The sequence below is a fragment of the Athene cunicularia genome (assembly GCF_003259725.1).
Source record: "Athene cunicularia isolate RWA chromosome 2 unlocalized genomic scaffold, athCun1 chr2_part1, whole genome shotgun sequence".
NCBI lineage: Eukaryota > Metazoa > Chordata > Aves > Strigiformes > Strigidae > Athene > Athene cunicularia.
In genome coordinates, this window is record NW_020799095.1 from 53215996 (window position 1) to 53241468 (window position 25473).

General features: G+C 37.4%; 1 protein-coding gene across 1 annotated transcript in view; it reads left to right on the forward strand.

The window, feature by feature from the left end:
• The window catches only part of RAMP3 (receptor activity modifying protein 3), a 39973-nt gene that overhangs the window by 9345 nt on the left and 5155 nt on the right, over positions 1-25473 (forward strand). The window contains exons 3-4 of the mRNA XM_026843702.1: positions 1130-1262; positions 11324-11374. Coding sequence (XP_026699503.1) covers positions 1130-1262; positions 11324-11374 — 184 coding nt within the window. The remainder of the gene's footprint in view (positions 1-1129; positions 1263-11323; positions 11375-25473) is intronic.

Here is a 25473-nt window from a genome sequence, read left to right on the forward strand (position 1 = left end):
TGATTCCACTTAGACTTCCTTTTTCTATGATTAAAAAAAGGATGAAGTGGTCTATTCTTGGCTTTATTTTTTTTAAAAAAAAGTGCTTCCTCCAGAGTTCTTGGAGGATTGCCTGACAGGTTTGCAGTTTTTTTCAGGTAAATCCTTTTCTCAGATTTTTCTGATTTTTTTTTTTTTTTTTTTTTTCCTGACTAATTTAATTTAGACATTTATATTAAATGTATTGGCATACATATACTTACAGGTAATTTTTAATGGTGTACAAAATGTATGTATTTTGTATATAGAAGAACAATCAAAATAGTGGCAATTGTAAAGGTAAAGCAAGACATATTTAACTACTTAAATGTTTCAGTCTTATCAAAATCAAATACTTTAGTTAGTCTGAACAGAATTGTTTCAGATTTTTAATTTTATAAGAAATATCAAATTACTACCTTTGTATTCCAGTGCAGGCATGGGCTGGATGAGAGGAACATTTTACTTTGACTCTAAATATTGTGGAGTTGCCGTTACAGGTTGCAAAAGATACAGGGTTAATCAAGTCAAGGTTAACTCTTTCCTTGTGAGTAGCTGTATGCTGTAACATCAACATCTGATAATGGTAGATAATTCCTTTAGTGACCATACTAAAGAAGCATCTTAATTTTGACTGGGAATTCAAGGCCTTTGCCTGATGAAAGATACTCAAATGTTTCTGATGAAGTACATTTACAGTCATATAGTTAGTTGAACAGGATGCATCTGTGTAAGCTTGGGAAATGCTTTCTACACTGAAGTATATGATCAGTAACTCCAGTTAACTTTTAACTAAAAATACAAATGGGCAGTAGTAACTTAGTATGAGTAGAAGCTAAGTAAGATTAGAAAATTGACTAGGTAGGTTCCTCTATGCTAGGTCTAAAAGATGCTACTATATATGGTAATGTACAGTATTACACACTGTTATTTTAAAAATAAATTTACATAGAGGTATATTTTATCTATTTTCTAAAGTTGTTTAGAAAGTTGAATGTTAGGTTTACAATGATGTAAGTGGCAAGCAGAATTATGTGAAGGAGTGAGTGATGTGTTCATGCTTCTTCTGTTTCAATGTTTCAGATTTAAGGGGCTTTCTGATTTTACCTAGGTGCATGTCAACAGACTAATCTCTGCAATGAATCTCTCATGTTAGAAAAGTTGCCTGCCTGTGGAAAATCCTTTGAAGACATGATGAAGAAAGTGGACTCTAAAAAATGGTGCAACCTGACAGAATTTATCATGTAAGAGTTTGTTTTGGTTTTGGTAGTTCTCACCTTACAGTGGTGTTTGTCCTTTAAAAAAAGGATCGCCTCAAATACCTACCACCCTAATATATCCCTAATGCATGTAAAATGTTTGTGTTCCAGATAAACTGAAATCCTCCTATATTTGCCAGTTGCAGAGGGCTCAGCTGTAGCTCTTAAGTCCCTGTGGTATGGTCACTTGTGCACAGAGACCCAGCTCTTAACTCCAAGAGTGAATGAAATAGAGCACTTCAATAAAAACTAACTAGTGGGCTAATCAGCACTATCTGCTATTGCTTTTACCTCAGACAGTTGTGTTTATATTTAATCCATGTTTCTGTGTATTTTAGGCAAATGTTACTTAAATTTCTTTTCTGTGAAACCGCTAAAGCAATGCACTTTTAGAATCATGCTGTTTTCTCTGTTGGTAGCAATGCAGTTCCCTCCTCTGATTTCTTTTTTTTCAGTAAGACGATAGGAACACTTCCTCAGACACAGAAAGCCACCTCTTGTGTGAAATTGTCTTGTCCAAATGTAAAATGATTTGCTGTATTGAACCTTGCTGTGGCTTGTTTCTTTGCCTGCCAGATAGCATGGAGAGAGTGAGCACCAGACACTTTATTTTAATGAGTAGAATAGTGCAAGACTGACAGTAGCGACCGTGGCATTTTTATTTTCTTATATCTATTCCTGTTCTGTAGTTGCTGGGAGTATTTAAACATTTCTCTCTAAAGCTGCACACTTCAGATTCTGCTCTGAAGGGAACTCACAGGGCTTGTGTTATCGGTGGCATTTTTGGCTTTGTGGAGCATCTGCTTTTTCAAAGGATGTCTGCTTGTGCATAAGCCTTGGTTTTAAGAAGTGATGAGTACCCTCTACACCAACTGAAATCAGAGGAAACTGCAGGTGTTCAGCACTTCAGAAAATGAGACTCAAGTGAATTCGCTCTGGTGTGGTGTGAGCCAGCCTGAAGCAGAAAAATCTTCCTGGATTTGAAACTCTGCTAGTGGTGTTTCAGGAGCTGGCAGGGTAGCCACAAGCTAGCTGTCACCACATCTGTTACAGCATCGTTTAGCCCCAGCTATGTTCTTGTGTCGTGTGATCTTTGGTTGTGTCTCCTATTTAGTATCACTTCATGTGATGCAAGATTTTTCGGTCACCTTATGCAAGATTTTAACTAGCTGATCACCGATAAACACGATAGATAATGAAGTTCTATGTTGCAGCACTTCCCTGTTTTAATTTTACGTCTGACACCTATGCTGAGATGTCCCACCTGTTGATAATGTTTCATAATCTGACAACATATTAGCAATTTAGATACTATTCCTTCTTAGCACTTTAATTTTCATACCCTATCTAGGGGATATCTTCTTATCCAGCTGTCAGAAAATGCATTCAAATGTGCATATACAAAGGAAAAAAGAAAATCCTTGCAATGTAGGTACTGCTAAATTTATTTAAGAAATACCTGTATGTTAAGGGGCTGTAATTCTAATTTTACAACTCATCTAGGTACAAGTTGTTTCACATATTTTGAAGGAATTACTGTAATTTTGCTCCATTTGATCTTCATTACAGTTGTATTATAATCACAAACCAGTACTTTACTAGTATCTTGTTCATATTGATAAGTGTCCTCAACTGATGGGACTACTTGCAGTAGACAAAGGTACCTACAGGAGTCAAAATATTAGACTCTGCCTTTGTTGATGCAGGTGAAGAAGCAGGCAGCTTTTTCCAAGCCTTGCATGAAAATTTCTTCGAGTTTAAATATTTTGGTGCAATGTTCTTCCAAGGTTTGGAGGTGACTGAAGTCTGAGTTATCTTGACTTTCAATTAGAGTTAAGAATCCACCTTGCTCTCATTCTTTCCAATAGCACTTCCTGTTCAGTGTCACTTTTATTCCTGCCTATCTATGGGGATTGTTTTGTCTGAACAAATCGATCAGTCTGAGGCTTTGCTCATTTTTCTTCATATGCAGTACCAAAAGAAGAATTCCAGTCTCTTCCAAAGAAAAATATGTTACATTTTTACATAATATACAGTTTTATAAAACTTCTTTTTATCACATATATTTCAAGTTCTAGCTTAGGAGAAAGTAGAGGGAGGAATTTGTTTTGCAATTATTTCCTGAATTGAGTATTATCAAGCATTATCCATCTCTTTACAAAGTTATCGTAAGAGTTCATTGCACTGAAGAAACAGCACATTTACATCTACCTTTAGAAATTTTACCTTTTGGAGGACATTGTGATTTGATGTCATGCTTTATATAAGAATTTTATAGGCTAATTTCTTCCAGCTCATTGGAGCAACCCTGATGGATGGGCTTGAAACAGTTCTTTATTTAGAACATTCTGACAAATTAATGAAAAGACGGTATATCTAGCCATAGTCACTTAAAATTCAGATATTTAAACCTGGTAGTATTAGTTTACCCTGTTTTTACATCTAGCCTCCAGCTGTAAAAATTAGTCAGTCTGGATCAGATAGTGGGTTAAAACTTTGAGTTTTGTATGAAAGAAACTTCTTCATACAGTAATTTCTGCACGGCACTTTTCACTTACAGAGATGTTGCAAAATTTGGCTTTGTATCTTATATCAAAATGTATTTATTTATGGAAATCTGCTTAATTTCTAAACTCTTTGTTTTATGGTGGATTTTTAGCTCTTCACAGTAAATGGCTGTGGTTGGTTATGGGATTATAAATAGCAATTACCTGCATTGCTTCACTGTTTGGCCAAACAGTCATGAGAGATTTCAGAGACTTCAATTTTCTGTAACTTAACTATACTGTAAGATTTTCTGACAGCTCCTTTACTTATTTCTTAACTTTATTCTTGACAAACTTGTGTAATTTCAAAAGCAGCCTTTTGACTGATTTTAAATAGAAGAGGCTCTCATCTGTGGCAGCTGGTACTGGAAACCAATATAAGAGTTTTAGCCTCTACAGCTGATCTTGGTCTTGCTGGAAATGTATAACGATGACATATAGACCCTAAAATTTCAGGTAAAATTTTACACAAGCACTGTCAGGAGAAAGTTTTCCCTATTAGTTTTCACATTTTTCTATGAGGATTCATACAGAAATTAGGATACAAATACTCTGAGTCAGATTGTCCAAAGGTATTTGAATACTTAAATATGATGAGGGATCCAAGTGGGATTTAAAAATATTCTAAGTCATTTAGACATGTGGGTTTCAATGGTTCATGCTTGGACACCAGAATGTGAAGGACAACCAGTAATACTTTACCAGAAAGATAAAACCTTCAAAAGACAGCTGGAGACGTTCACTGACATGAGAGGAGGTGATCAGCTGTTCACAGTTTTGCTGATGCTTTTAGGCTATTCAGAGGGAGCCCTGAAGATGGAAATGTGATTGAGTGGTTTAAATGACAGGAAATTATGGTACATGGAAAGTGAACAAGCAGAGTCTGAAGTGTGGGTGAAAGCTAATGTGGGGAGTTAACGAAGGCAAATAGACTTTTAGTTTGCCAGAAGACTGGAAGCTGCAGAGAAAGCTTTTTCTTTTTAAGGTATAATATAATACTTCTGTTATGTTTTTATATACATATATATGCACTAACATATATATATTTCTGCATTTTATATATATTATATATAGTAACATATACATTTCTGTATTCTATTCTTAATATTTAGCTAAAGCAGTTAAGTATATAAAATCTACTACTGTCCACAAACCTAAGCTCCTTATTAATGGTCAGATTTTTTTCACCATGCTCTATGTGATAAATCCTGGACTGCTTACAGTGGGACCACAGTCAAAAGGCCAGGTATGACTGATTCCTTAAGCAGGAGCCCAAAGCTGCCTTACATGAACCTGAAAAAATGTTGCTTATTGTAGTTGTGAAGATTACTTCCTATTCTTAGCTAATGAAAGGGTTTTCTAAATATTTTTAGCTAGATCCTGGAAACAATTTAGCTAGAACAAACAGTCTCTCAACAAATCTCCGTGTCTCTCTCAGCCCTAACCTGTATGGAAATATGGGACCAAAATGTGATCATGCTGGTTCTCAGTGGCTCATTCAGTTTTTTGGCCTGCTTCCAGGCAATGGTATCTCCTCTCTCTTCTGCATCCCCATTTTCCAAATGTTTCTGAGTGTACTTACTAGCATTTCAGTAATTTTCAGGCCAGAGAGATGGCTATGGCCATCTAGTCTGCACTGTTGAATAATACAGGCCATGCAATTTGCTCATTAGTCACTATTTTAAACCTTGTAAGGGTTTTAAAGTGGGTATCTTATGGGAAGGCATCAACTCCTCATTTTAATGGTACCAAATGAGTATTAATCTGTTACATCTACAGGCAGATTGTTCCAAAAGGTTCACTGTTCAGAGGAAAACGTGTCTTAATTTTCATCAGTTTGCCTGACTCCAGTTCCCAGCAATTATACTTTCTTACATATTTCCCCGATACAGTAAAATTCCTTTTGTTGTCAGAAATCCTTTTTTCTCAATTAAATACAAGCAAGTCACTTTTATGTCACCTCTCAATCCCCCCTTTTTTTTTTTTTTTTTAAATTAAGTTCAAACTATTAAAGTCTGTCATGATAATGCATTTATTGCAGATAACTTGAACCCCCTGCAAGTTTTGGTGGCTTTTCTTTTGGAGAATGGATTCCAGTCTAGAACTGAACATTTCACCCAGCAGTAGTTTGCATAGTATTATGTACAGACTCCCTATTTTTACCTCTAATTCGACTGGGTATTCAGCATTTTTCTTCTGCCAAAATATATGTGTATTGCATTAGCACTCCTAGCTACTTCCAGGAGGACGTGCTCTAAAAGCTGTACATGATCTTAAGTCCCTTTCAGATTGTGACTTTTGTGGTGTATATTATTTGTTTCTGGATCTATCATCTTGCATTTACCAGTCTTAAAATGTATATGGTTTAGATAAGTCCCCATTTGTCAGGGATCCAAATCAGTCTGTATAACAACACCAACATCTACTCCTTCATCATTTACTATACTATTTGCATGCTTAAGCAACAATTATTTGTTTGCTTCAATTCGTTGATTAAGATATTGAGCCAAAAGTTTTGCAGCTGTCCTCCACAAATGCCAATTGTTATTGTTAGTTTTTCAGTTGCATTTAATATTAATTCAAGGGCTACTATGATTTTTCATGTTTTTTTTTTTATCACAATCTTTTAAACAAAGTTTGATAAAACATTCAGTCTTTAAACATAAATGAATGAAATACCATGTGCTTCCCTATAATGACTGTATCTGCTCACACAAAAGTCCCAGAAGATTAATTTGAAAAATCCATTAAAAAATGTTTTGGACTCCATGTATGCATTTCTGGTTGATTTGCTGCTGTAAGAACAAACCCTATAGAGGTTAAGTAGTACAGATCTATAAAGCTTTAGTACCAAAAAAGAGGCATATATAAAGAACTTTGATGAATTAGAAACCTTTAGTACATTATACTGTCTTGTTGGATTAACTTTAATTTTTGCTGTTGGTTAATCCTGTGTTGCATTCCTTATAGACAAAAAGTTATACTATATATATTTTATTTTTTTTTTTTAACAAGGGCATCCAGTAACTCCATTCAAAGACATCAGTTAAAAAAACCCAACCTACCCAAACTGAACTATACCGTAGCATAATCCTCTCACCTTTCCTGATTTTATTATATTATTTTATCTAGAAATAAAGTATTTTCAGTGGTAGCGACAGGGCTAATGGCATTGCTCTCTGACATTCACATCTGCTTTTTGTTGAGATACCACCAAGCACCTCTGCTTAGATGTATGTGGATCTCCTTATCATAGATTTGGGCTTGTTTAAGTTTTTCTGCAATAAAAATTCTTAGGCTGTACGAATACAGAGAAATAATCAAGAGGTCCCTACTGAAAGAGTGAAGTTGATCGTGGCATAGATACTTAGTCACAGGTCATCTCCTTTCTTTGATTGAAATGTTAGAGTTGATGCTTAATTTACTTGGCTCCCAGAAGTATTTTCTTTTAGGCAGAAGATGCACATTGTGTGTCTGGGGCACTGAGCAGCAGATGCCACTAAAGAACATAACCCTGTGGCCATCATTCAGGCAAGTGTATCAGGAAATCAAAATGAGGGTGGGATTCTGCATGGTTTCGGATGGGGAAAGATACAGTGCAGAGAGCATCTTTATGTCTCTGAGTAGAGCTGATCAGTGTCTCTTCGATGTTGTTAGGGACAGTGATAGCAAATGAGCCTAGAAAGTGATCTTCCATCAAAGACACTCCTTTCACTAAAGAGAAGTGGTTGCCTATATGTGTTATATGTGTTTTATTCTTCACACTTACTCAGTTGTATCCTTACACATCTCGTCTCTACATAAAAAATCCTATAAACAGAAGCAATAGGCTTCAATCCCATTGAAAATGATGAAGGAGGTCCACCCATGTTCTGTGCAGATGTTGAAGATTTGAAAAAGGAATTAAGGAAAAAAAAATGTGCATGACTAGAGCCAAATTTGATCTAATCTTCTGGAAAAATAATCTTAAAGCTGTTGCTCAATTTTAAAGTCAGTGGGAGTTTTGCCTGTTATAATTTGGCCCAACTAAACTGAACTAAGCTAATCATAGAAGTGCCTAGTTGTCAAAGAAACATAGTAAAATATTAAAGAAAAGAAAGCCAGATGACATTAAGATCAATGGGAAAACAAACTGTGGAAGAAACATCTGCAATCCAAAATGAAATTATATGCCCCCAATTCTTACAGCTTGAAACTAATAACTTCTGCTGGCTGAGTGTGTATGTAAGAGCCCTCCAAACTGAGTCATTTTCTTGGTCGGTTTTATAAGGTTTTTTTCATCTTCCTCATTGACTGCTGCAGGAATTCTAATCTAGATGCTGATTGATGATTGCATCCAGCTGCTAATCGCAAAACATCTGTAGAAGATGTACTGTGAAAATCTCAGACAAATTACTGGGTTTGTTTTGCGGCTAAGGTGAGGCATGTGGGATAATTGGTTCCCGTGGTAACATGTCTCACAATTAGACAGTGGACACCTTTGGCTCATTTTTTTTTCCACATTATCAGAAAATTCTAATTCTGTATTTTTGCATGTGATTTTCTCACATGAAAGACGAACCGGGGCTGCTTGGAGCTGAACCTTTGAGTGGCCAGTACATCTGTGATTTTAGATCCAAAATAGTACTGATTAAAAGGAGTCCCATTCTTCCTCAGCTGTGCCATGTAGGCATGTGTATGTATTTGTGTTTGGATTTATATCCCAGTAGACAGGCTAATATGTTGGTTATGCTTTATCTTGTGTAAAGTCATGCCCAAGAATGTGCTTGCACAAGAAAAGCTCACTGTAGTTGCCTGCTTTCCAGATTATCTTCTGCAATGTTTTTGAGTAATGTTCTGTATGTGTCTGAAGAGTAATTCTGGTTTTTCCCCAAAGAATTACTGTGGAAGGGAACCAAATTTCCTTATTTAGCCTGGTGTAACTCCTCCCAGTTTTGTCAGCCCAGATTTTGTAGAAGAAAATAGTTTGTCAGCTTAGTGTCTCTGAAGGAAGTTTGAAGAAACCTGCACTTTACGTGGCCTCATATCAGTGTAATTTATTTATCATTAAGTGTTTGTAGCAGTACAGGAAAAAGGACTGCTGTAGTAGATGCTAGCATTTTCTACTTCTTTAATAGGCTGGTCTTTCTTTGGGCCTTCTGTACAGATACAGCTGCTGCCTTTTTTTTAAGCTCTCAGTGAAATACAGATAATGCTGATATTTCTTTTATCTCTTCAAATATCAAAACTTACAGTAATTTTGTATTAAAAAAATCCTGCTAAAAACTCCTAGAGGTCATGGCAGCAGTTGCAAAACCAGACTGGTACTAATTACCCCCAATAACCTATTATTTTCCTTCTGTGACTCATGCCTTTCTTTTCAAAAGCAAAAAAAAACAGCTTGCTAATCAGTTAGGTGCAAGCAAGTAAAGCAATAGAAAAGAATGTCATATTTGAGCAGTTGTGTTGCCATCAGGCTGGTAGCTGACAATAGCAATTTTTCATTGCAGAAATAGTAATGTTTGCCATCTATTATTTAAAGATATGGAACAAAAAGAACACTACAGTTTATAAAATAACACTGGACTGCCAGATGCCAGGCTGTGCTGAAAATCTGTACATTTGTATGCTTTTTGCAATCAGCCGTTCTAGCCATGAAGTTAATATGTGTGAAGTTAGTGCAAAGGTACAGCTTTTCTCTGAATGAGGCTATATTATAATAACTCTTAAGAGGAACTGCATTTCAGGTGAATCTCCATTACTTTCATATGAAATATATTAGCTTTGTTTTATGTCCTGTAGATAAGAATATGTCCTGATGAATGTGAATAAAAGCGTGAGTTTGAATTCAGAGATCAGGATTCCACATCAGGAAAGAATATATCCCATTACTGCATAATTGCTTTCTTCCTGATAGATGCAGAGGCTGAAGTATGATTACGTAATACAGTTGTAATTTTTCTCATTTACTACATAGGAGAGGGAAGGACATCTTATACAATTCATGTCTGTGAAAATGAACTCTACCTTTGATAATTCCAGGTAGGGGACTGAATAGGCTTATGGCTTTGGACACTTACTTCTAGTGTATTTTGTCCCTTTAGTGAAAAGGTATGGTAATGCACTCCTAAATCTGTGTCTGCTGTGGCCACCTTATGTGATGCAGAAACATGGTGAAAAACATTTATGAACTTTGAATATTTAATGAACTATTCTAAGTTAGGCTTCTGCATTTTAGTGATGTATTAAGGATACTGGCATTTATGAATTCTGTGAAGACCTGCAGACCATTTTCCTTATAAATGCAAAGCTATCACTTTGTTCTGCAGCATATTTTAGCAAGGGTGCTGTAAGTCAAATTGATGTGTTACTGCAATAGATACATCAGACTGATGACTGGTAGCTTGCGCTCACAAGGTGGAATCGGTATGTCAGTGCTTCCTTTACCGAGTCAAACAACAAATAGCTCAAGATATAAGAATATAATAACCCTAATGAGTAAAATCATTTGTAAAAAATAATGTAAGCAATGTTAGCAAGCACTCCTCTGTCAAATGTTATGACTGTCAACTGATAGGCCGTTTCAACACCTTTTGTGCCCTCTTTGAATGGCAAGATCAGCAACAGAGAGAACAGTCTTCATGGAGCTAATTATTAAAGATTGTACTTCAAAATAAACAATACATAAGATTTCCATCTCAAGTTACATGGTGCTAAAATAATATGGCATAGCTGAGAGACTGGTATCAATTATGCACTACAAATATCATGGACAGTATATTTTTAGAGGCAGTGAAAATGCAAAAGATAAACATGTTATGAAAATGAATACTTAATAAAAGCTTTTGTGGTTCTTCTGTTTTGGTTTGCAAGACAGTTTATACATTCTTGTTTTCTAAACAGATCAACCACAAACATATAATAACGCAGATTAACTCAGCAGAGGCAAAAAACTACATTTTCTTCCTTCAAGCTACATGTGGTATTAGTCATGTGGTTAACTGCTGACAGCACAAAGAGGTATGAATTAATACTACCCATTTGTTCTGTATTCAGAGTCTTGTTTCAATTACCAAAGTTTATTATGTAATGATACTTTAAAAAAAGTATTTTACATGGTTAATTGACAAGTCTCTGGCATTTCTATTTGCCCTTGCAAAACAGTATATAATTCAATGTTGGAAAATATATCCAAGACAGCAAATGCAGTGTTCTGCATTCTTAAAGATATGAGTCACTTTCTTCAGCCTATTGTATAATTTTTAAAGGGCAGACATATATGTTGCTAGCTGCATTGATAAACTTGATGGCAATGTATGAAATTACTGTGGTACTTATGAAAAATATTAGGGGTACAGCAGCTTTGTAAAATTAAAGATTTTTTTCTATGATAAATGCTGAACGTGTAAGGGGTGGAAAGAACAAAGGTTGCCATGGCATAGTGAATAGGTGAACAATTTAGAACACCATTCTTTTCAGCTTTCATGAATCTGAGGTTTTAGATTTCTCTTGGGTATACAGATGTCCTTCACACACTTCAGTGACTGCTAAAATGTACCATTTCATATTAAGGTGAGTATCGGTTCATAACATAGATAAGTTTTGGGAAGGAAAATGTTAAAATGAACATTCTGGCACCCAGAGATGGGTTCTGTGTCTGCTTCCATTACAGAGCTTGTGGGACTGGGGTTATCACTGACGCCTTGAGCCTGATTTTTGTTTGCAGGAAGGTAGCTTAAGAAGCAGAATTATGTTGAGATGGTCTATGTTATGTAAAATTTATCACGTTCCACTGTAATCTATCATGGATTTTTGCATCATATTACTGGAGAGTATATATACACCTAATACATATCTAGGGTGACATGTAGTATACAGGAGTAAGGTATTAGAGTTATTACTTATGAAAATATAGGTACAAAAATGTAAGATTGTTTCTGCTTTTGACTATTGCTGTGCATGGAAAAAAATAGACTTTTTACCATCAGTGTGAAAGTAAGGCAGTGTTTTCATCACTCAAAGAGGGATTAGATAAAGGCTAAAAAAAAAAAACCAAAACAACAACAAACCATACCCCATAATAGTTTTCTTATGGCCGGGGTTTGTAATCTTTCATGAGTGATGTGCCATATTACACTGTTCTTTCTCAAATTAAAGTAGAGCTTAGCAGGACCCAGAAGTTGTGTAAACTCAGCAAAGCCAGAGCTGAGAATCAGCTGCCTCTCTCAGGTGATGCCCTCAATATGCTGGGTCCCCTTGCTTCTGGTCTGCAGCCAGTCTTACTGAATGTCATCCAAAATCTCCCGTCATAGTATTTTTTTACCTGCTTAAGCGGCTGCTGACTTGTTTTTAAGCAACTCCATGGAGTGTTGCAACACTCAAGTCTTCCATAAACAGTTGTGGAGGAGTAGGGCCCTTCAGATTCAGCATTTCCTTCTGTTGTAACCATGTACTTGAATAGTAGTTAAGCAGGACTTTTCTATACATGACGCTTCCCCTATCAGATCTTTATGCTATACCTTAAATTATTTTCTACTGTTGTTACTGTTCCTCTGATTCTGTGGTTAATTTTTGATCAGTTTTGGTCTTGCTTGTGAACTGTCCATGGACAGATTTCAATTTTAAAGAATGTTTATGATGCAAAACTGCAGAAATAATTTGTTCTTTAACTGGTAGTTGCCATGATCTGAAATTTAAGATCTGTAATTAGTTTCCTGATTTTTGACTTGCATTATTTATGTTCTGCTTGGAACAGAAAACAACTGCCACTCTTCTCCCAAAGCAAATGGTTTTTGTAGTTACAGGAACTTTATCGGTGTATATAAACCCATTTTCCATAAATAATCAGAAAAAAGTCTACATTCTTGGCATGCTCATAAAAGTTAAGTAAAGGAGGGATATGGAAATTATGATGGAAAGTTCAACGTAGAAGCAGATGAATTTTGTTTCTATTTTATTTCTTTTTCACTCTGTGCACATGCTGCAGTGGGTGTTTCTGAAAGTGTAAGCTTGGTTGACCCGTGATTTCTATTTCACTGCTGGATATCATCAGCTATTAAGAAATGATGCTGTGGTGTTAGAAAAGGCTTGTGCTACTTTGGACTGAGTGGAACCTAGTAACAGCTTCCACTCAGCAAATAACACTTTAATATCCTTTTTAAAATGGAATATGAAGCAGTTGTTTGTAGATACAAGCTGGAATGAATGAGGAGGGCTTTTCTGTTATTTCTTTCCCTGTGAGTTTTCATCTGCTGGTCAGGAAAATGACTATGTTCACAGGTGCCTGTTTTGAATTGCTGTCTGGAGGCCCAGCTGTGTAGTACTGATCTGGATTAGAGCCACATTTTCTCTGCTTGCCTGTCAGCTTGGTTCATCTAGATGGAAAGAAAAGCCTTGTGCTGCTGAGTTGATACAGACAGTGTGCTGCGAACAACTAGTTCAGAGCAGCTCTGGGCTGGGGACTGGCTCTTCCTTCCTGACTGACTCCTCTCCAGGTGCTGGAGGATTGGATTGAAGCTGAGTGAGCATTTAATTTTGGAAGCAGTGGTGGAATAATGGTTTTAGCATGGAGGTGGAACATTTTGAGAGAAATGGTATCGAATAAGCCATTATTCAGAGGAAACTTTACAAGGTGAATGAAAAAAAGTGACTGCTGTGTTTGGGAGGAGGCAGAGTTGCCTCAACAGATGACTGATGCTAGTGACTAACCTGAATACCTGCATGCATTAGGGGCATTTGTACTTGGGTTGACTGGGGGGAAGATTGTGCAAACCGGTGGAGACTCTGATGGTAATACTTTTGGAAAGCAGATGAGCTTAAGTAGATACAAGGAACAGCATATTGGTTGGATATTTCTCCATCACTGAGAGTGGCATATTTGAGTGTAATTCTTGACTAGCTTGCTTTTTTTGTGATGGCTTTTTTTTTTGCTACACAGAACAGGTGTGGGATTCATCTGTCCATTGTACTAGTTGTCCTGGACTGCCTTCCTAGTCAGTGGAAACTTAAGGTAGGTGTCTTAAGAGATCTTACATATCATGCCTTACATGTTTACAATTATTCCAGTGTCTCCACTGACTATAAAGGCATCCTAGTTTCCTAAGCATGCAGAAGTTTACTTTGAAATCTAACCTGACGAGAAATAGTGGGAATGCATTTTCAGATGGTGTTATTAGCTTCTTGGGGCTCTCATCTCCTTCATGCTTGACCTTTGAAGGAGGATATGAGCTAGAAAATAATAATAATTTTGCTAATGAGGCTGAAGGGAGAGGCAAAGCTGATTGTGCCTCTGCGATTTTCAGCACTGGGATGTATTTACTATAGATTAAAAGATGTTCTAATCATTTGAGTCTGAATTTTGGAGTACTTCCTGATTACCTTCACATGTTCTTGTACAAGGATTAAAATTTTAGCTGTAAAATTTTAAATACTGATAAATATAGTGAAACAAAAAAATGTGGTGTTTCAATGCTTGCTCTAGAAACATGCTGTCTCCTATCATGAGAAATCCAAGAAGATGAAGGGTTTTCACTCGTTTACCAACTTGACAAAAAGTTACAAACTCAATCCGTGAGTAAGAAGTTCTGTAGTTCACATTTCACTTACAGAAACACAAGCCTGATTTGTTTGACTGTAAGGGGTAAGTATGTAATGATTTGTGCTACTTGTAATCAACTGATGTCACTTGACAGATATGCATGTGGTCTGGTAGAGTACATATCTTCAAGTCCAGGGTGTTCCCTAGTATGTTGTCTGGCAAGTTGTATTCTTACCTAGGTGATACTTTAATTGTGCAGCTGGCACAAATTGACACACATGAACCCTGTTTATTTCAGAACCCTACCTCATTTTTTTGCCTTTCCTCCATTTTCTGGTTCTGTAGTTTAAATATGAGGTGTTTTGTGGATATTTGTTTTTTGAAAGTTAAAAAGGGTTTTCTAAAGAAAATGCTCTGATACTACTTTGAAACAGAAGAGAGAATTTATATTAAATATATCGTGGGTTAACCCTGGTGGGAGGCTAAGCACTGCACATCCACTTGCTCAATTCTCCCCTGCCTCCACCACAGTGTAGCAAGGAAGGAGGAAAGGAAGAATAAAAGCAAGAGAAGTTGGAGGTTAAGATAAAATAAAGAATTGTTTAAAAAGTGGAGGATAAATGGAAAGAGAGAGAAGAATACAAAGCAAAATAAGTGGTGCAAAGGCAATCACTCACCACTTCCTGTGGGTAGACAAATGCTCAGATAGCTCCCAAGCAAAAATATGGCTGACCTCCTTAAACTCCCCTCTTTACCCTTTTATTGATAAGCATGATGTTACATGGCATGGAATATCTCTGTGGTTGGTTTGGGTCATCTGCCTGGTTGTGTTGCCTCCCTATTTATTGCACACTGACCAATCTGTTCACTGAAGGGGCAACATCTGAAAAATAGAAGGTCTTGATGCTGTGCAAACACTGTCCAGCAAAAGCTAGAGCATTAGTGTGTTACCAGTACTGTTTTGGTCAAAATTCTAAAATGCAGCACCGTATGAGCTTCTGTGAAAGAAATTAACTATCCTAGCCAGGACCAGTACAATCTCCACCCCTTATTCCATACCATTTACATCCTGCTTGGGCACTACCCTATCCAATACATCCCTATCCAATGCACCCTTCCCATCCTTTGATTTATACACACATATTGTGTATATGAGTTCATTTAGTCCATGACTTGGGTTCTCTCTGTTATGGTGGTTGCTCTGAACAGGAAAGGCATGTTGTGCTGAGTTACTGGAAACCAGAGTCAGCTCAGGTTAGGTCACAGCTGCGCTTGTTCAGCTTTTGCAAGGCTCTTTCTCTGTTGCTTTAGGCAATTCCTGCTGTAGTGATTCCTAAAATAGACAACTCAAATCATGGTTATTTCCCTCCAAGGTTAAATCTCCTTGAGGTACATATTGGCTTTCCCCATCCTTCTGCATTACTCACCGAGTGTATTGGGTCCTTGAGCAAAAGCAATCCCACAAGCAGGTCTGCCTGTTCACAAGGGGAAGTAAACCATGCTGTCTTTCCCAGCCAGTTTCCCACATGCATTATAGAGACCTTATCTCCTTCTACAATATGCAGGGTTTTTGTTTGTTCAGGGCCAGGTCAGTTACCTGATCCTCTGGTATTAATTAGCCAAGTGGCTTCTGCTAAATTTGCATCCCACTGCTTATATGTCCCAGCACACATGCCTTTCAGTATGACCTTTAACAGTCTGTTATATCTTTCAGTGGCTGGTGTGTGATAGGGATTGTGGTACACCCAGTCAGTGCCATGTTCCTTGGCCCAGGTGCTAATGAGGTCCCATTGTCTGACTCAGTTGTTTCTGGGGTGCCATGTTGCCACAGAACTTGCTTTTCAAGGTCCAGGATGGGGTTTCAGGCAGTGATTTGGGTTTTTATTTTTTAGGCGAACAGTAATCATCACTGGAAGCAGTCTTTTATCCCCATACAAACTTGAAGGTCATACAGATGATGTGAACAAAAAGCTTGCTTTCCAGCAGCAGTCCCGTCAGCTCTCTGAAGGAGGTTTGGTTTGTTGTTAGAAGACCTTTTCTTTTAGGTCTTGCCAAGCAGAAATCTCCCATGAAAAAGTATTCAGTGGTTGGAGACTGTTAAATGTTTACTGAGAGAAGAGGCTTCTGTAGCAATTCTGTTTGCTGCCGCTTGTTCTATGTATTGGCTGTTCCCTTTCATTAGAGAGGTGTCTAACAAAATTGCAGCATGTGATCCCTCAAATAAAATTAACAATTCTATGTAATGTCCTTGCTGCTAAACTGAAAATTTATTGCTTGCATGCATTGAAGATATTTTCTACTGATAAGATTTTCCAATTCTAGAGACAGCAAAATACAGCTAGAACATTCTTTTTTTTTGAGAGAACTGTCCTTAAAAAATATTTCTTTTCCTCAAAAACTGTGTTATGTCACACAGTTTTGGAAGTACTTAGTGCTTTTACAAAATCTAGCGTTCAGACTCCTTTGGCTTCAAAACAATAATATGAATTAATTAGGCTGATTTTGGGGGGAAGTGTGTTTTTTGTCTATTTGTTTTCCTTAAAGAACTGCTGAACACTGTTGAATTGTTCAGTATAATGTCCTTGTATCAAGGTAACTGTCCTCACTTAGGATGTTAATTAAATTGTCTGAGCCACTGAGCTACCTTGTGCTTTTGACATTTTTTGCTTTCAACACTCTGTTAAGTTGTGGGGTTTTTTTCCTCTACTGACTGTTTGCAAGCAAATACCTGTTTGTGCATGGGAAGTCCACAAAAGATACAGCGTTTCAACTGGGAGGTTAAGACCAATGCTGAGCAGGAAATGACAAATGTAAGAGTTCATTTGTGATTGGGGTGGTGGTATTTGAGGGTGCAGTGTCACAGCCAATTTGTAAACTTGACCCAACTGAGGTTTTCTCCACACAGATAGTGCTTCGTGTAGTCAGAATACTCCAGGGAGAAAAACATCTATTTTGAACTCAGAAGAATTCAAAATTTAGCCTTCATGGACATTGTTCAGGGTCCTTTAGTTTTGTTATCTTCGACTCTGCTTACTTGAAGACATCGAGTCCCCTTTCCCTTGGTTGTTAGATTCATTTATATTCAGCTTTGTTTTTCTTGAAAGAAGCTGGAGGGGCTATAGAAATCTTGGAACAACGAAGCTCAGTAATCTTGTACAAATGTTGCTATGGCATTCCTTAGACCTCCAGTGATACTGCTTTGAATATAAATGGGATAGGACTTGATCAACAAGGGCACTTACCATGTGTCTAGATGATGTGGGTCTTGCTATTCTTTGTTTCCAAGTAGCGTGGAAATGCTACTCACTTTGCAAAAGCATAAAAATATGTTTACTAATAAGTTGTGATGTTCACTATTGGCTACAGTTCTGCAAACGAGATCCTCATTCTTCAAATGAGAGCAAACAAGTTTTCATCATATACATTTTTGGTTTTGGAGTTCGTAGTGACCTGTGCTTTGGTGGACATGTCCACACAAAAGCTCCTGCACCAACTGCAGTGTAATGTCAGCTTAACTGCCTTCCTTTAAAACCAGGTAGATGGGAATGATGCCAGTCCACTCCAGGAGAATGGAGCTGAGCAAAGCTGTCTGCAAAAATGAGATACCTGAGCTTGTTCTCAGGTGCATGTAGGTAAGGCTAAACTGTTTCTCATATTCAGGCTGGCTTCCTGAAAGTTAAAGTGGTATAACTGTATACCACTGTGCACTGTGTTGGTTTAGTGGGATCCATTTACCATAGGAAATACCATAGGAATAAAGGTTATGGACTAATGTTGTATAATTATAATTACAGGGAAAGTTGCTGTGTTAAGAGATACCTAAATTCTTTCCAGGGAAAGTTTAGTGAGAAATTATTATCTTGCTGCTTGGCTGGATTAATACAGTTCAGTTCCTTGCCACTTTGTGGTACTGAAGGTAGGGTTTTTTTGACAACATTATGTAGGCTGTTTACAGGGAGGATTTTTTACTGCCATTCCCACTAGGACATCACCTCCTTTATCGAGGTCTGGAAGTTATTATTTAAAGAGCAATGAAACATTAATGTTGAGGAATTCCATTCTAGGTCTGTGGTTTAGCTGTAATTTTGTTTTTCCTGTTGCTGAATTTGAGGGTTAGGATTTTTCAGTGTGTTCAGTGATTTGGCTGGAGAGGAACTCTGTTCCTATGGGAACACTAAGTTTCATTAGACATAAGTTTAGCAGAACAGTGCTGCAGCTTAGCAGTGACTACTCCCACACTGGTTTGCCAGTAAAGCAGTTAATGTCTATGCTCATCTAGATTTTCATCAACATTTTGAAATAGATTAACAGTAGTTTAGTTTAATAGTAGGATTAATTCTTAAAGGATTAGGGGCTAGTTCATTGCTGTAGAGTTTGATGGAGAGGAGCACATGTCGTTTTTGCAAATCAGCAGGAGTTTTGCTGGGAACTACAATGTTAGGGAAGGTGTCTTTGTGGTTTTGTATGCATTTGTTTTGCTCTTGGGACTTAGTTATTCAAGAGAGTTGACTCTAACCAGGGCCCCAGACAAACTGCAAACTCTGCTGCTCATGTAGGTTTCTGTCTTTTAAGCTGCTCCCATGCATCATTTTGCTTATTTTAAAGCTAGCAGCACAGTGTGTCTTTCCAAATGTAAAGCTTGCTTCTGCATTGTGGGTAAAAGAAAACGGCCAGTTAACACTTGGAGAGAGTAGAAGTCTGTTGCTAACACTCACCATAGCAGTACTTCATATAATCTTAGGACAAACAGGCCTGCAAAACAGATCCTGTGAGAAGTCTGACATGTTTTGAAAGTACAGAACCTAGCTACCCATGAGCGGGTACAAAACCTGCTTTTCATTTGTCAAGGACCATGTTCCCTTTTTGCAGTACCTAGAGAGGTGCTGAGTAGTCACAGATGAGTTGATGGTGACAAGATTCCATAGATGACAGCAATCATGGTGCACAGGTATTGCCAGGAGCAAAAATTTGCATTGTACGAGGGAGTAAACTATTATCAGGTGTCCATGCATTTTTCTGTATTTAAGACTGGAATCTGCCCAGAGTTTATTCTGAAAGATCACCTTCTTTAGGGCACGTAAATGCTGTCAGTCTCTTAACATTCCTGGTTTCATGTATATAAGGAACACTGAGATTTCTTCTTGTATGGTTGAGCTGAACTCAAATGTATGGTCTGTTGTTAAATGGAACTATTTTTTTCCTGACTTATTCTTTTCTGCAATGAAATGTGCGTTTTACCAGACATTAAAGATCTTTGACGAGGTCATTGTTTTAATGAGAAACTGTGGAAGGGAGAAACAGTAGGTGTGAAAATTCCGTTTAAAGTAGTCACAAAAGTATTGTGAATTCTTGTATCTGTTTTACCTTTGCACCTTTATGGACTTATTTGCAGCATGACTCAAAAGTATGATTTCAGGTTGTCAGGATATGCAAGTCTATGTAACATAAATTTCTTTTAGTGAATTTTGCAGGATCTGCACAGAACTTAAAATTGATAAGCCATTTGTTGAATGTAGACAGGGGTTTGATCTTTGTGTGAAAAATAGAAACTTGATGTGTTTGCAGGGGAATGAAGTGAGATGAAAGAAAGATGTAATGAGTCCCACCTTCATTTGTGTCTGATTTCTGGTGTTGTGCTGTGGTTCACTTGCTGTCTGATGCTCCAGGTGGTTTCTCTTCTGATAGCTCATTATTAGGGCTCTGTTGAACCATGGGGTCTCATCTGGCCTGTGGGCTGAGGTTGGCTTTTTGTGGAAATAAAAGGGAGAGAGGAGATGGGTAACTATGCAGAATTAGTTTGTAACTGAGTTCCCCTTAACCTGGAAACTGCGCTGCAGTTTTCCGTAACTTAGATGAAAGTGGATTTTTATATCAAAGCTTGCACGAACTCTCTAGAAGCAGAGCCTCTTGCATGTGCTCAGGACTGAGGTACAGGGTGTCTTTTATACTTTGATTTAAAAATGGTAGTTTGTATATTCCTTAGTTGCAAATGAGCAGGTCTCGGTCACTCATGGATCTCCTTCAGACTGTTGCAATTTTATGTATATTCTGAGATAATTGCTCAGGTGTAACTTTGTGCTTTGTTTCTGATCCCTGAGCTCAGTGTGGACAACATTTTCCTTTCCTGTGTATGTCAGGTGCAGGGGAAGGAGCAGAAAGAAGTTCAGGTTATCCTTCTGTTCCCCTCTGTCAGGTTCTGGCAGAGCTGGTGCTTTGTTGTCCAAGTAATCCCCAAGGACTGAGCTTTTCTGGATCTCCACTTTCTCTGAAAAAACAGGCCACTTTCTGGCCTGTTTTCCTAAGGAATTAAGTCGTATTTAGTTACGTTCTGTGTGTGCGTAGCTCAAGCAGTGGAGATTTCACAAGGAGAGGGTTTTATTTAATACCCTAGTTGCAGAATAACAATTAGAGTCCGCATAAGCAGTGTGAGTTGTATCTAGAACCTGGTCCTGAGCCCAGGAGACCCATGCTCTGTTCCCAGTTCAGCCATGAACTCTGCTGTGGGCAAACTGTGATTCTGTTATTATGGTTGAGTTATCTAGAAAACAATAAGGACATTTGCTTCATTTGCAAATTAATGAATGAAAGGCATTAGATGGCATATAGGCATTATTAGCAATATTTTTTTTTTACCTATATCCATTAGTTAAAAATACAAACCACTAAAATGTTTGCATGTCGAAGCCAGTGTCTGAAATAGCAGTCTTACATGCTTTTTTTTTTTTGTGTGTGTTACCATCTGTTATTTAGAAATTAGTTGTTTTATTTTAGCTAGCGTTTTATAACTGCTCTCTGACTTTGAAACCAAAACTATACAGTTATCCATACTGGTTTTATTTGTGTATTCATTTTTCAGTGGTAACTGGTCTCTCATTGTCACTGCAGGGATACTTACATGTGTGAGGTATGGAGTACAGATGTTGTGAAGTGATAACAGAAAATATGCCAAATTTGTCTGGTGCTTTTATAGCAGAAATTGTAAAGGGAAGGCTTTCTTTGCTTTGCTTAGCCTCCTACCTACAGTTTGAGCAGCACAGCAAACAGGATTGAGAATGAGAAACAGATACAGCTACCGTGGGCTTCATTTTAACACTACAAGGCAATCAATCAAATAATACAGGAATTTTTATATACTTAAGAAGTATTGGACAACTAAACTGGGTGCCAACTATTTGTATATGACACATGGTCCCTATTAAGGTAGCCATGAGAGACCATATTTTCTTTTATTACACAGTATTTTTGTGAGGTCGGACAATGCTACTTTAGCTTCAGAGGAACAAATAAAGGACAGAGATGTCTAACTCATGAGCACATGCAGGTTGGGTTGGCAACACATCTCCTTCATGAGCATTTGCATGACAAACTGCCACAGTTCCTTGTGTTGCTCTAGCATCCTGATGTACAGCATGATGGTTCAGAAACTGCGTCATGAAGATTGTGTATTGTGGTGCTGGAGGAGGAGGAATACAGCACACTGTAGAAACCTTGTCATCTGTGCCAAGTTAAACCACCCTTGCTTTTTGGTTATATGACCTGAATTCTCAAACACTTTTGGAATGATTGTAGCTGAAATTACCAATAACACACATGATTTCAAGGGCTTTTAGCAACTGTCTTTAGGGATTTCACTAGTTTTAAAAATCTGTCTCTCAATAACTGCTGTAGAGCTCATAAGGGCTCATCTTTCTCCGGACCCAACGCAACACACTTAAGCTCTGCTCATAAAATAAAATTAAGCACAAAATATTAAACAAACAAATATGCTTCAAACAACCCTTCACAGAAGACAGAAGAAAGGAGAAAATTGAGAAAATACACCAGAATTACTGTTACCTTTCATTAGCTGTAATATCACAGTTTTCTAAAATGAAAGGTACGATATAGTAAAAAGGTACATTTTTCATTAATCCTCTTTCTCTTCCACATACAGTCTCATTCTCTTTCCAAATACCATTTTGTGGTTAAGCTTTCTTCTCAAGGTTTGGGAATTGGAGGTGTCTTTTTTTAGCTCACAGCACTAAAGTCTGTTTTAAAAATTACTCTGCTTTCTTTCAGCTTTCAGTGAATAACAAATAGCCCTTCTTTCCCCCTTGCTATTCTCTCTGTTTTCCATCAAATGTCAGTGTTACTACAATAGCTGCTGGTGTTGGACTGGGGCAGAGAGCAGGCATCAGACTTCCTAAAATAGTACCAGATCCCCAGTCCTGTTTGCACTGTTACATGTTACGCTCATTCTGATTTGAGATAGCAGGGTTGCTGCTGCAAACCTGGGGACATCTGTTTACTAAGGAACTTGCTAACAAGAAACTTTGCTGTCTCAGGAGCTTATTGCAGAAATGCGCTGCAGTTGTAACTGTGATCTCTATAAGCTGCTCTATCATCAGTTGTAATTCAAGTCAACTTTAGAAACTGAGCAGTGATGATTTAAAAGCAGTAAGTCACAGATGACCCTATTCTTACAATAAAGAAATGTACAGTTTTAAGCCAGAAATGCCAAGTGTCTGATGTGTATGTTAATTAACATAGTTTAACATCAGTTGTGTCAAACTGGTGAAGGGGTTTGCCTCAGCTTGGCAACTTCCAGGAGAATTCATGTTTACTACTAAAATAGCATGTATTTCTTCATTGCTGATCTGAAAGCTAGCTCAAAAAGGATTTTTTGGAGAAGTTCAGCCTTCTTCATTTTAGTCCCTCATGAGTTCATGATTAAGTAATGTATTCTCACATAATTCATTGTTTGTGCAATAGCATATTAAGTAATGGTTTAGACAAACTATATTAAAGCTGCAGCTCTTGAGCCAGATCACTGCACAGAGCAGAGTGACACTGCAATGTTGTAATCATCTCTAAGGAGCAACCCAAACTCTTATCTGGAAGATACAGCACATGAATGAACCTTTGCAAGCCAGACATTTACAGAGCATTTCAGCATTCGGATTGCAGGATGCCAATGCCACATGTTGCTCTTGCATTCTGCATTTTCCTGTAATGCATTCACTGTAGCTGTTTCTCTCTCAGCTGGAGAGGTGGGAATTCGTGAGGTGGCTGACAGCATCTGAGACTCAGTGCAGACTCTTCAGTATATTAAGTACATCTTTCTTCCACACATCATCACTGATAGTGATGGCTACTTCAGAGGTGCTGTGCATATAAGAAGTTGGATACTTATGCTTAAGTGTTGTGGGATTAGGATTTGCCTTTTGATTTTTGTATAATTGAAGGGAGTTATGGCTCTGGCTTCCATAGACATGGTGTAGTGATGGCTTCAGAGAGTACTTCCCCTCTGAACTGTTTCACCAAAGATGGGCTGAGTTTATAACTAAGTAATCATTAAAATATAACTCAGGAGTGGTGGCAGGCAAAACCCATTTGCTAGTAGAAGCTTCTGGCTTGGTAAAATTCCAGTGCTACTAAATTTTGTTCTTTATAACATAGTACCTGGTGTCAGGTTACATTTCCAACCTTGTTCTGTATCTGCTTAATGTAGTACTTTCTGTTGCTCTGTTGTTGTAGGTGGATATTAGGTATATAAACTACTGCTTAAATCTACAGTTGATCTTTATATTTACATATTTTTTTTCTGCATCTTTAGGCAATTAGCAACAATTTAGTAATAGTTATGTATTTTAAGGTTTTCAGTTAGGTTTGTTCCATCATTTTTCATTTTCCAGACAGCTGTTAATGTGAAGCCAAGGGTGGAGATCTGTAATTATTTCAAAGGACACCAGAATGTATTTATTCTTTTCAACCTAAGCGAGTAAATCTGTCACAATGCCCATTATTTAGTTGTCATTAAACCAGCAAGGGGTTTTTTTACCCCCCCACCCCCCATTCATTTTCTTCCTTATGTTTTGTAGTGGATTATTTTCTTCTGGCTGTAGTCTATATTGGAAATGCACAACAGCAGATCTGATTAGGGAGGTAGATGTGTGTCTGTGAGGATACTCCTCTTGGCAGAGCATATGTGATTAAAGGAGTGGTGAGATACAGCCAAAAATCTGTTTGGAGAGATGTTGAATGAAAAAATCTTAGAAATATTCCACTGTTGTATTTGTAGGCTCATAGCTGATTATAAAACTAAAGCTTTCCTTTTAATATGATGTTGAAACGCCAAGAAGATCTTAAGGTTTGTATCCTTATTTGAAGTTCATCCAGACTGTTACACCCTTAAGTTCTATAAAATCTGGTGACATATCCCACAAGAACAGGCTTTTTTTGGTGAGGTTGTTTGGTACTTCCTGCCTCCACTTCATCTGGAAATGCTGTAAGAAGAGCCTTTCTCATCATATGATATTTATAATTATTATTATTTCAGCATTTCTCATTCCAGACTGGGTGGAGGTTACAAGGATGATCATTCACTTTGAACTCTGATTAATATATGACTATGTATAAAGAAATTTCTTGGTTGAACCATCTGGGGGGAAAAAATAAAAGAGTTTTAAAACATTGTTATTAAAATACACCACATAACTTGTACTATCCTGGAACAGTGCCTCTAGATTCCTGTCCAGGATTGTAGAGTAGCAAAAGGAGTGAGTGTCCCTGGAGTATCTATTACCTGATTTACATCAAAACTCATTTATGCTAGAGAGAATTTTCCCCATATTTTCTGAATCCTTAGTGGACTCAACAAAAATTAACTCATAATGTACGTACTTTGCTGTACACTTCCATATTATATCATTAATCATGAGGCTGATTTACATAAAATGGGATAGTGAAAGTGTGTTGATTCTTTTGATTTTTAGTTTCTGATCCATCTTGTAAACTAACGGCAAAAAAAAATCCCTGATTGCATAGTGTCTCTGGGGTGGTCTGTCCATGAGTGCTGGAGAGGTGGCAGAATTCTCTTCCTGGAATTGCCGGTGGGTCTGCTGGCTGCAGACTGTGAACGCTTTCAGAAATTTGTCTTCAGTAACATGATATATGGCACTCTGTTTTTTGGGAATTGTTTGCGCTTTTTTTGAAAGAACAATTTTTCTTTGGAAAGTGCTCATTTGTTGAAACTCTTAATGAAACAATCTGTTTGTTTTCTTGGTCTCATGAAAATTTGGAGGAAGGAGTTGTATTTTTTGTGTGTTTGTAAACCAATCATCTCTGCAGTTTTTCTGTTTAGGGATGTTGAAGA